The sequence below is a fragment of the Podarcis filfolensis genome (assembly GCF_964270895.1).
Source record: "Podarcis filfolensis genome assembly, chromosome: 12".
Lineage (NCBI taxonomy): Eukaryota > Metazoa > Chordata > Lepidosauria > Squamata > Lacertidae > Podarcis > Podarcis filfolensis.
This window is the reverse complement of record NC_139614.1, coordinates 49,502,009-49,514,375: the sequence shown is the minus strand read 5'-3', so window position 1 is coordinate 49,514,375 and position 12,367 is coordinate 49,502,009. Positions and strand designations below refer to the sequence as shown.

Sequence of the window (12,367 nt, the reverse complement as noted above, 5' to 3'; positions counted from 1 at the left end):
GTTGTTTGCCCTCCTCTGGATTCTGCACCTGGTATATGCTTCGAAATGCCTGGCCTCTTCCTGAACGTCCAAAGCAATTCATATGTGCATTGCTGTGAGCGCTACCTGGTGAACTCCTGGCTAAGGGGAGTCCGCTCCTATTTTAGCCCTGGACTAGGAATAGTCTTGTTGGACTTCAGCTCCCCCCACTGGGCCTGCTGGCTGAGATTAATAGGGGTTGTGTGGCCCAGCAAGATCTGGAAGGGGGCCAGGGACCAAGGGTGGGGAGGGAGCAGCTAAACTGCACTTCTGTACACGTAATGTGTGAAGTTGCCCTCTGGAAACTTTACCTGGGCACCGTTCCAGTTCAAACTAATAAAATCGGGGAGGGGGGGGAGAGAGACAATGGGATTGATGTCTTAAGGGGGGGGGAGCAGGGGAGAAAAATCTCCCTAAAAGCCTTTTCCACATTAATTACGAATAAAGCATTGCCTGATCTGCGCATATTGTATCGACGGTGCAATAAAATTGTGGAGATCGCTTTTGGCCCTGCTGTAGGGGCGCCTTTCCCTCTTAATCTGCTCATTCCTTTTGGAGAAGGGGGTATTTTAAAACTCTTCTCTCCATCTTTTTTTTTTAAAGCAATATTGCTAGCCTAGGCTCACGTACAGATAGCCCTGAGCCGCCTGGGGGGATTGATAAGATGTGTCTGTCTGACCATGTGCAGAGTGCCCGTCCCTGAGTAGCCTTAGTTCAGCATCATAGTTCTGAATTAATAAGAATAATAATTTATTTATATCCTGCCCTTCCCAGCCGAAGCTGGGCTCAGAGCAGCTAACAACAGTAAAATAATACAGCATTCTAAAATCGATTCATTATAAAATCAGAATTAAAGGGCATAGATTGCAAGTGTGGCTTGAGTAAAATAAACTATTGTATTCTTGAAGCCTGCCTTTATATGCAGAAATCCGGGCAAAGCAATTGACAGCCTGCTTCCCCATCTAGGATTCGCACAATTGGTCTGCCCAAGTAACTTTGTCTGGTAGCCCAATCGGGCCTTTGGTGAAACAGTGATAGCTAATATATTTAACCTTTTAAATGCTATGGGTACCCAACGTCAGTGCCCTTTGGTTGAGGGCTTTTGAAGGCTTGAGTGGACCAGTTCTCCCTCAGGAGGTTGTGGACTCTCCTTCCTTGGAGGTTTTTAAGCAGAGGTTGGGGGGCCATCTGTCATGGAGTTTTCCTGCATTGCAGCAGGTTCCAACTCTGATTCTATGTATTGCATTGGTGGTGTGCGTGTGTGTGATGTTTCTGCAGGGCTCGACTGCAGGTGGGTTTGGGAGGCATCTTTCCCCTACACAACACACACACACGCAATTCCTTGCAAGTAGAAAAGCAAGCAAGCAAGGGTTCGAACCCGCCTCCTTGCTCTGCCAGATCTTCATTTAAATAAAATGTTAGCACCTTCTCATCCTCCTGCTTTTGCAATTTGTTGTTACCTACTTGTGGCTTTATTTCGGTGCCTGGTGCGGACGAACCGGTGCGTGCAGCAGCCCTGCTTTTGATTCACCGGGTGAGTACTAGCCTAGCTGTGATGCCTCATTTTGCTCTCCGTCTGGGCTCAGGGTAAACAAGCAGCAAGTTCAGCGGAATTTGGGTGTTTTGAAGGGCTCGCGTGAAGAGGAGGAACGCTGGGGGAAGTCTTGTTAAGGCTCAAGGGCTTGCTCACCCAGAAATCCTCACCCAAAATGTGCCTGGGTTCCTCTGCACACACCAGCAGGCGGCCAAGGCTTGTCGAGTAACATTCCTGCAATCATCCAAGGAAGCGCTTCCGCTCAAGGCTAGCCAGAGGCGTTCGGTGTTTTGTAAGGTGCTCAGTTAGAGCTGTGAGGTTGCGTGCGGTCCCACAGATAATGGCCACCAAGCAAATGCAGACTAGGTCTCGGCCGTAATGCTGCTCAGTGCGCCGAACACTCAGAAGGTGTGAAGCGTCATTCGTGGGTGGAGCTTGCCCTCAAAGTGGGTGGGGGAAACTGCGGCATGGAGACGGGCTGCCCCACCTTCCCGGTGAACATTGGCCTCTTGTTTTGCCTTTCAGCTAGTTTAGTGGACTTCAACTCCCATCATCCATGACCATCAGGCTGTGGATGATGGGAGTTGTAGTCCAGCAATATCAAAGGAAAGCCAAGGTTGAAGAAACTCTGGGAAATAAAGTGGGGGAAATAAAATTAGGGTTTCTATTTAATATCGGGACGTGGGTGGCGCTGTGGGTAAAACCTCAGTGCCTAGGACTTGCCGATCGTATGGTCGGCGGTTCGAATCCCCGCAGCGGGGTGAGCTCCCGTCTTTCGGTCCCAGCTCCTGCCCACCTAGCAGTTCGAAAGCACCCCTAAGTGCAAGTAGATAAATAGGTACCACTTTATAGCGGGAAGGCAAACGGCATTTCCGTGTGCTGCGCTGGTGCTGGCTCGCCAGAGCAGCTTCGTCACGCTGGCCACATGACCCGGAAGTGTCTCCGGACAGCACTGGCTCCCGGCCTCTTAAGTGAGATGATCGCACAACCCTAGAGTCGGACACGACTGGCCCGTACGGGCAGGGGTACCTTTACCTTTTATTTAATATCCTGCCTGTTTAGGGTCCAAACCTTTGTTGCCAAAATTCACCAGGCACATTTTGCACTTGGTGGCGCAGTGGGTTAAACCACAGAGCCTAGGACTTGCCCGTCAGAAGGTCGGTGGTTCGAATCCCTGCAACGGGGTGAGCTCCTGTTGCTCAGTCCCTGCTCCTGCCAACCTAGCAATTCGAAAGCACGTCAAAGTGCAAGTAGATAAATAGGTACCACTCCGGCAGGAAGCTAAACGGCATTTCCGTGCGCTGCTCTGGTTCGCCAGAAGCGGCTTAGTCATGCTGGCCACATGACCCGGAAGCTGTACTCTGGCTCCCTCGGCCAATAAAGCGAGATGAGCGCTGCAACCCCAGAGTCGGCCACGACTGGACCTAATGGTCAGGGGGTCCCTTTACCCTTTACCTTTATCAAGCATTTGCGACCAAGTGAAGATGCCCTGGTGCCAGGATGGGGCTTAATGTCTCCTCCATCTGCATGCCTGGGGGTCCTTGGATCTTGACCGTTTTCACACACCAGCGATACACCCTGTAGAATTCTATCTGTTATATTTTATTTGCACAATCAGAACGAATTTCAAGAACCAAAAAGTTGTAATGAAACTAGGCATTCCATTTTGGTGACTGTTTAGGTGACCCTGGTTTAAGGAGCCATTTAGCTTTCTATACCTGACTTTCTAACACTGGCCAGCACAGTCGGGTGGCGCTTAGCGATACATGTTCCACTGCCCAGAATTAAGGCTTTCATAGGTGTGGGGTGAATAGGCCTGGCTTCAGAAGGTGCCCACTTTGGACGTAAAATAGGGCTAAGTCAACGTGGTGCCCTCCAGATGGGTAGCCAATCTTGCAGGTGGGTTGCCAAACTGTGGTCCTGCAGGAACCTTGCTTTCCCTGGGAGAGATGGATGATAAACAGATTTCTTTTCCTTTCCTGACTGTAACGGATAGCAGTACCAGTGACATGTCTAGGAAATGCAGTTGCAAACTTTGCTCATTTCCCTTGTGAACTTGTGAACCATGAAAGATTAGAGAAAAGTGTGTGCCGCAAGGGGCCGAGTCAGAGCGCTCTGGGGGCCGGATGTCACCTGTGGGCTGCGCCTGCAGCAGACACCTTTGCGGAGGTGGCTGGTTGGAGGAGGGAGATTACATGCTTGCAAATTGCACGGGGAGCTGGGGAGGGGATGTTTTGAGCCAGAGATTGGGGCTGGGCTTTTGCTTTGGGTGACAAATAAGTATTGATTCCTTGTGCAAGTCGTCCCCCGCCTTTTTTTTCCTTTCCCTTGTTTCTGTTGATCTGGTGCGATTTGCACAGGAACACTCTGTCTCCTCGGTTCGCGGAACTTGTTCCAAAGGAGCTACAGGCCAGAAATCTCCAAAGGGGTTGTGGGTTTTTGTTTGTTTGGACAGTTGGGAAAGAACGAAGAAAATGCAGCAATCCAAACACCGCCGGCGGTTGACTTTCGGGGGCATTCGCCCTGTTGTTCCAACGCTGCTTTTCCCCAACCGGGCGCCCTTCAGATGCTCTGCGCTACGGCGCCTGTTGTATGGGAGTTGTAGTCCAGCGCATATGAAGGGCGCCCGGTTGGGAAAATCTATTCTGATGGGAAGCAAATAGGGTTTATAATCCAGAGTGGATCCGTGGCAAACATTCCCACCCCCTGCATTTTCTGCTGTGGTCTGTTGCCGCGCTTGGGTGTTTTGTGTTTTTCCAGCGCACGAGAAGTCTGCGTTTTCCCACCAGGGACCTGCTCCTGGCTGCTTTCCCTGCAGAGTGGCTTTGTTTAATTAGCATGAGCTAATGCAGCGAGGGGCTTGCATTAAAGGCACAGGCCCCCCTCGCAAGCCAGGCGTCAGGCTCCCTTACGGAGGAACACGTTGTGCTCGGATTCGTGCTCTGGCTTTGTTCGCCCCCCCCCTCTCCTCCCGACTTTTGCAAGTCTCGTCTACAGGAACACTCAGCTTGTCGGCAGCAATTAGACGGGAGCCAGTTTGGCTAGTTCCATGCGCTACAAGGGGGGGGGGTGCTTTCTGCTTTATTGAATGTCTGCCCCCCCCATCCATACCCTAGTTGCGTGGCCATTTTGAAACCGTAGCCCAGGCCTCAAAAATAACTTAGAAGGCGTGTCCTTTGGGCCACACACAAACCTAGCGGACCAGCCCTCTGGATCCTGGCTCCCACTGGTGCCTTCCACGCAGAACGGCTATGTTTTCGTAGAATCGCAGTCGCAAGGGACCCCAAAGGTCATCCAGTCCAACCCCTTGCAATGCAGGAAACGCAGCACTACCTCCACAGGGAAGGGGTCCAGAAATCTGCATTAGGCAGTCTGTCCCCCAAAGCATGTTGTAGACGTGGTTGGCCACCCCAAGGGTAGAAATGGCTTCTCTTCACTAGGGCTGGGCCATATCTGGTTTTCAACATTGCAGGGTGTCACCGGATAAACATCACGATATACCGACATATCACAATGTCTGGAGGAAAGATGGAGCTTGGTAGAGGCGTTGGCTGGCTTCACGGTTTTTCCTGTGTCGTGATTTTTGCCGGCGCCTGCTCTTGGAATTCCCAACCCCAAGAGCTGAGCTGGTAGAGTTAACAAGGTTTGCAGGAATCGAGAGATTCTAACCACTGGTATACTGTACAGTAGTACCTCGGGTTACAGGCGCTTCAGGTTACAGACTCCGCTAACCCAGAAATAGTACCTCGGGTTAAGAACTTTACCTCAGGATGAGAACAGAAATTGCGCCGCGGCAGCAGGAGGCCCCATTAGCTAAAGTGGTGCTTCAGGTTAAGAACAGTTTCAGGTTAAGAACGGTCTTCCAGAACGAATTAAGTTCTTAACCCGAGGTACCACTGTATTCAGAAGCACGCTGCCTCCCGACCGTGGAGTGACAATCTAGCCATCATGGCTAGTAGCCACACAGAGCCTAATTCTCCATAGGTTTGTCTAAACCTCATTCAAAGCCACCCAGGTTGGTGGACATCACTTCATGGGATGATGATAATGAAAGTTGGGAGTCCAACCACGTCTGGCAGGCAGTACAGTCATACCTCGGGTTACAGACACTTCAGGTTGCGTTTTTCCGGGTTGCGGGCCGCCGAAACCCGGAAGTACCGGAACGGGTTACTTCGGGTTTCGGCGGTCACGCATGCGCAGAAGCACTAAATCGCTCCTTGTGCAGAAGCACCGAATCGCAACCTGCAAAGACGCTCTGGGTTGCGAACGCGCATCCCGCTCGGATCACGTTCGCAACCTGAGCATCCACTGTTGTTGAAAGAAGTTCTTCTGATTAGCTGTAGCGCCGTTTGAAAGGCTGCTTGGCTCGCAGCAAACAGCAAGACAGATTTCTGTCTGTCTCTCCTTTTCTTGCCGTGTTTTATCGCAAAGCCTCATCCCCAGTGTGACCCAAAAGATCGCTCAGTCATTTTCCCTTTCTTCCTCTGCTTTTTCTTCAGTTATATGAAAACCTCTCGCTAACCATGACGGGGGTGTTGAAAAGAAAATACAATGAACTGGAAGACGACGCCCCCTACTTCTCCTCATCTTCCTGCTCGCCTTTCTCTTCCTCCTCGTCGGCGTCTTCAGGCTGGGACTCGGACGAGGAAAACTCACGAGGAGGAGGAGGCATCAAACCCAGCTTGGCCTTGAGCTCCGATTTCACCCGTAAGTATATTCACTTCTTACGTTACACCTTCTCCTCCAAGGAGGTCGCGGCAGCCAAATGCAGTTCTGCTGCCCCGTCTTTGGCCGCACAACGATGCTGCGAGGTAGGTTAGGCTGTGCGAATGAGTCGTAGAGCTGGAAGGGGACCACAAGGGTCATCTAGTCCAACCCCCTTGCAATCCGGGAATCTTTCGCCCAACGTGGGACTCGAACACACGACTCTTGAGGTTAAGATGGAGTGTGTGAATGTCTGAGCTGCCCAAAGCCATCCACTGAGCTTTGTGGCTAAAGTGGGGTTTGAACATGGGGTCTCCGTGTTTCTTACTGAGAACTCTACCCACTACTCCACACTGCCTCTCTAATGGGGACGTTGCATTGGCCCAAAGTTTTTTGCTTCTCTTCTGGAGTCTGCCTATTCCTGCCGGTTTGGGAGCTCGCAATATGTTTGCATAAACCTTCTTCGTGATAGACTTGGGAGTTACCTTACGAGTTGCCTGTTTACACACGTGAAACGGAAATGGTTGAAGTGATGGTGTCAGGCAGGTATGAAGGAGGAGGGGAGAGGGCAGAAAGTCAGCTTCAGAAGTCCTGGAAGAGCTTTGAAAGTATTTGTCTGCCGCTCTTCATAGGAATGCATTGCAGGGCAGTTCCCTACCCAAAGGGAAGGAAAATTGAGTTTGCAGTGGGTGAGAATCCTGCATTTTGAGAAATGCTTCTCATGCTTCTCAAAGCATGTTAATTCAAATTAAGTGATTTTTTTAAATGTTAAAACGAGCAATTAAATGTTGACAAATTAGCTCTGGGCGTACACTTTTTTAAAAAAAATAAAGAATTAACTAGCTCATTGAATACAAGTGGAATTCGGTCATTCTAGTTTATTCAGCAAAATATCCAGTGTGCTAAATTAACATTTTCTGGCTGTCCTCGCAGCAGCCTTCCCCTCCTGCCATTAATAATGGCTTCCAGTTTTGCATTTTTCACTAAACCTCTCCACGGACTGCACCTAACATCCTGCAGAGATGCTCTCCGCTGCCCTTCCAGTGAAAGGCAATCGTTTTAATCGGTAAATCTTGTACCAGACTGCTGGGACTGTTTTGCTTCTGAGGTCCACTTAGGCGACGCTTGCAAACCGGCTGCCGTCTCCAAATGCCTTGGAAGTCTTGTAACAACAAAGAGGCTTTCTTTTTGTGTTCTGGCTTTTGTGCGGCAACAATGAACTTTCTGTGTTCTCCTCCTGGCTTGTTTGGAGGGTGGAGAAAGGGGGGAAGCATTGCAAACCATTCGAGGGATGACTGCAAATGCTGAAGTCTGATATTAACAAATATTTAACTTTATTTCTCTCTCTTGGTAATAAGTGTTTATATATTTTGACATTACTGAGCAGAACCGAGAGAAACGTGCCAACTGGCTGGCAGAGGGGAAAAACCTTTGGATAAGCTGGCAGAAATCAAAGTGAGCTCTCTGGTGCATCACTCCAAGGGCTGGCTCATACGTTTTGACTCTTAATGGGCCACTAGATGTGCTGAAGCTTCAGTGTGCCTGTGTTGGTCACTGTCTGTAACAGCTATCACCGGCATCTGCAATGGAGAGCTCTCTTCTGGCCTTCATTCTTGCTCACCATTGTTGGACAAGAAGTGCTTAGAGCAAAAGAAAAACCGTCCACATCTGAACTGAGTCCCAAAGCCATTTTCTTGAACATTTTGGGTGGGGTTTTTTTGTAATTTTTCACAGGACTTGTGAAAGTATCTTGCTTGCAGTGTTTAAATACATACATACATAAAAAGGTAAAGGGACCCCTGACCATTAGGTCCAGTCGCGGACGACTCTGGGGTTGCGGCGCTCATCTCGCTTTACTGGCCGAGGGAGCCGGCGTACAGCTTCCGGGTCATGTGGCCAGCATGACTAAGCCGCTTCTGGCGAACCAGAGCAGCGCACGGAAACGCCGTTTGCCTTCCCGCCGGAGCAGTACCTATTTATCTACTTGTACTTGTATTTATCTACTTGTACAGTGCTTTCAAACTGCTAGGTTTGCAGGAGCAGGGACCGAGCAACGGGAGCTCACCCCGGGGATTTGAACCGCCGACCTTGTGATCTGCAAGTCCTAGGCTCTGTGATTTAGACCAGAGCGCCACCTACATGCATACATACATACATTAAAAAAAACCATCTGGGTTTTAAGTTGCATTTTTTAAAAAATACATTTGGGGGTTGCAAAACTAGCCGTAGTTCAAATTGTGCAAGCATTGCTCATCATCTCAGCTTCTGGAAGATTGCGGACACCTTGACTTTTTTTGCAAGTAGGATCAAGGTTACAGTACCTTAAATGATGACCAGCATGCTTTCTGTCCCTAGCAAAGCACGCTTGGTGGGGAGGGAGGAGGCAAGCTGAAAACTGGTCACTATAGATACTACATTTTTAATCCTCTGCCTGCAGATTCCTGAGCAGCTGTTGAGCTCCATTCCATTCCCCCGAGAGGCCTGGGAGCCTCATTATTTAATATAAGGAAGAGTTGTGCCAGTTTTTAAGTAAATGGATTCCAGATCGATCTGGCTAAGCCAGCACAGACGTGTCTCACAGATGCACTTAGATTGGTTTGACCCCTGCGTATCTCCATTTAATTGAATTCAGTAAATTGCCATCTTAAGCTAAACTGCTCCAAGCTAAGCATTGCGACATTATTCATAGCGGACGGAGAGCCATTTTTGCGTGTGTTTTATTTATAGCAAAAAAAAAAAAAAACCCCCACAAAAAACGAGCGAGCCTTTTTCTCTGCGATTGGAGATGACTGCGAGTCCACCTTGGGCACTGAGAAATCAGTGCAGGGTATTCCTTCAAGTTGCCAGTGTTGGAAAGGAGTAGCTCAAAACCAGGACAGGAGTGTGAAGTTGTTGAATCTGCAGCCCATCTGCATAATTTGGCATCGCCGGGTGGATTTGCATGCTATTTGTGGAGCCACAGCAGGTGCCAGGCCACAGCTGGTGGCGACGCAGGGCTTCCTTTGCGATTGTCCTGGAATTCGCAGCCCCGGAGATCCCAAAATGGCCAGCATGAGGTCTTACAGATGACGGATGATGGAGTTGGCAGCCTCTTCCCACGCGGTTTTTGAGTCTAGGATAATGTGGGGTGCGGGTCGTATCCTGCCGTGGCATTTTGGGGGGTGGGAGGGCAGGATGGGACATGGCAAAGACGATATAAAACTTGTGGTTCCCAAACTTTGTATTAACTTTTTACAGGGTTTTTAAAAAATCATTTAAAACAGCGAGAGGGAGAACTGAGGCATATGCTATCAGTTCACCGAAAGGGTGATCCCACATTGTTAGTTTTTAACTTTATCAAATATACCGGTATATCCCGCCTTTCCTCCAGGAAGCTCAAGGCAGAATACAGTGGTACCTCGGGTTAAGTACTTAATTCGTAACCTGAAACTGTTCTTAACCTGAAGCATCACTTTAGCTAATGGGGCCTCCCGCTGCTGCCGCGCTGTCAGAGCACGATTTCTGTTCTCATCCTGAAGCAAAGTTCTTAACCTGAGGTACTATTTCTGGGTTACCGGAGTCTGTAACCTGAAGCGTATGTAACCCGAGGTACCACTGTACACGATAATCTTCCCTGCTTCCTATTTAATCCCCACAAAAACCCTTTGAGGTAGGTTAGGCTGAGAGACAGCAACCGGCCCGAGGTCACCCAGCGAACTTCGCGGCTGAGTGGGGATTCGAACCCTGGTCTCCCAGCTCCTAGGCTGACACGCTAACCACTACACCACACTGGTTCTCAAGCACTTGCTCTGTGGTGCTCTTACCCAGAAGAGGGGTGTGTTTGTGTGTGTGTGTGTGTGTGTGTGTGTGTGTGTGTGTGTGTGGCTCAGTGGCTTGCCGAGTGCAAGTTTAAGGGGGAGGTAAGATTTGAACCCAGGACACACAGCTGGTGGCAGCGCTTTCTTTATTTCCGCTAGAGCCTCTGACTCGGTTGAGCTTTGCAACTGCTTGCCACCCCCTGTGAGATTCTGCAGGCTGCAATTTTGCATTTCCTGCGGTTTTTTCCTTTCTGCTGACACACTTGCATGTTTGCGTGTCTTGGTGGCATAGCTGTCAATGTTTCCCTTTTTTTAAGGGAAATTCCCTTGTTCTGAATAGGATTCCTCGCAAGAAAAGGGAAAAGTTGACAGCTATGCTTGGTGGGTTTTTTGTTTTTAAAGCCTCTTTTTCATTTGAATTTGCATTAGGCAGAAGTACCTGATTGCACTGGTAAGGTTAAACATTAAAAAAAACCTCCCCCAAATATATATATATATATATATATATACATACACACACACACACACACACACACACACACACACACACACAACACATCGTGCAGGTGCTTTAAGATAAACCAGGCACTTGAGCTAGCCATGTTTACATTGGGATCACCTGCCTATGAAAAGGAATGGCTTTGCAGCTGCTTTTAAATTAGCCCCTGGAGATTAGGCTTGTAGATTTACAGTTCCTCCCAGCGGGCAGCAGAAGAACTGTCCTCAAAGCAGCTGTTTTGATGATCTTGTGTTCTCTCTCTCTCTCTCTCCGCCCCTCGCAAGAAGCTTCACCGACAAAACTGTTTGGGTGTCTGTGTTTCCCTTTTTAAGTAAAGTGGGCGGGAGGGTGGGGGGAGAAATCTGGTCTGCAAAAAAAAGCCCCCGACTCCCTTGGCTTGACAGTGCGCAGATGGTGCGCTTAGACGGCCGGAGTAACGTGCAGTGAATATTTCATGTCCCTAGTCGCTGCCAGGGGAAACACGTTTCCTTGAGAAAACTGTCACGAGCCCAGGAACGCGGCTGCGTCTTGCGGAATCTGCTGGCTGGCAGGACGGCATCTGGGGTGTGTGTGTGTGTGTGGTTTGACGGCGCAAGTCTCCCGGCCGAAATGAGAGCCAGCCCAAATGTGCTGCAGCGTATAGTACAGACTGGGGGGGGGGGAGAGAGGGACACACTGTAATATTTCCACACGTGCCTGGGTCGGAGGCAAAAATTGGTCCAGCTTGCATTTAAAAGCTGAACCTGCCGGATTTTGCACCTTCCGAAATAATAATAATCAACAACAACAACAACAACAACTTTTATTTATACCCTGCCCTCCCCGGCCAAAGCCAGGCTCTGGGCGGCTAACACCAATAAAATTGCAGTAAAAACATAATAAAAGAAAAAGATTAAAATACAGTGGTACCTCGGGTTAAGAACTTAATTTGTTCCAGAGGTCCGTTCTTAACCTGAAGCACCACTTTAGCTAATGGGGCCTCCCGCTGCTGCCGCACCGCTGGAGCACAATTTCTGTTCTCATCCTGAAGCAAAGTACTTAACCTGAGGTACTGTTTCTGGGTTAGCGGAGTCTGTAACCTGAAGCGTCTGTAACCTGAAGTGTCTGTAACCTGAAGCGTATGTAACCCAAGGTACCACTGTACAGGTTAAAATGCAATTTAAAATGCAGTCAAAACCATAAGCGGAGGGAAACATAAGGGCCAGACTGAGTCCAAACTGAGGCAAACCCAGACTCTGCCGCCCTCGTGCATGAATTTACATACATCGCAGAGGATAGCAAAACGAAAAGGCACCGTGCATAGGGAAATGGCTTCTGCAAAAATGTGTGTGCAAGTTAGGAGGATAAAATACAGATGGGTGTTCATGAGAACTTGTTCGTTTTGAGAAAAACTGAAGTGGAAGTATGGAGAACTCAGCTTAAGATGGGAAAAACGAGAATCTGAACCGGTGATTGATAGCTCTGCCCTTCCTTGCCTAGTTGCAGTGGGGGCTGCTGCCCCTAGAGGTGGGTAGAGAATTGCAGTCCAGACTCATTGCAGAGAGGTCCCCTGCTTTGTCTGACTTGCAGACCTGGTGATGTTAATGCTGACCTACCTTGCAAGGTTGTTGTAGGGAAGATGGAGAGCATGCATATGAAAGGCTTCGGACCCTCAAAAGGCTGAATAAGGGTTTCAAGAGGATGAAAAAATAACATAACGGATGCCTGCTTTAGATGACCTGTCTTTTCTTTTAATTTTATGCATGGGTCTTTCAAGGCAGTTGGTTAACTCTTTTTTAAAAAGCCGCTTTGAGAAATTTAGTAAATAAAAAAGGA

The 12,367-nt window shown here is 49.0% G+C and overlaps 1 protein-coding gene across 1 annotated transcript in view; it reads left to right on the top strand.

Moving 5' to 3' along the window:
• Nucleotides 1-12,367, top strand: part of CSRNP1 (cysteine and serine rich nuclear protein 1) — a 36,819-nt gene that overhangs the window by 15,751 nt on the left and 8,701 nt on the right. Inside the window, exon 2 of the mRNA XM_083579612.1 lies at nucleotides 6,052-6,259. Coding sequence (XP_083435738.1) covers nucleotides 6,076-6,259 — 184 coding nt within the window. The 5' untranslated portion in view covers nucleotides 6,052-6,075. The remainder of the gene's footprint in view (nucleotides 1-6,051; nucleotides 6,260-12,367) is intronic.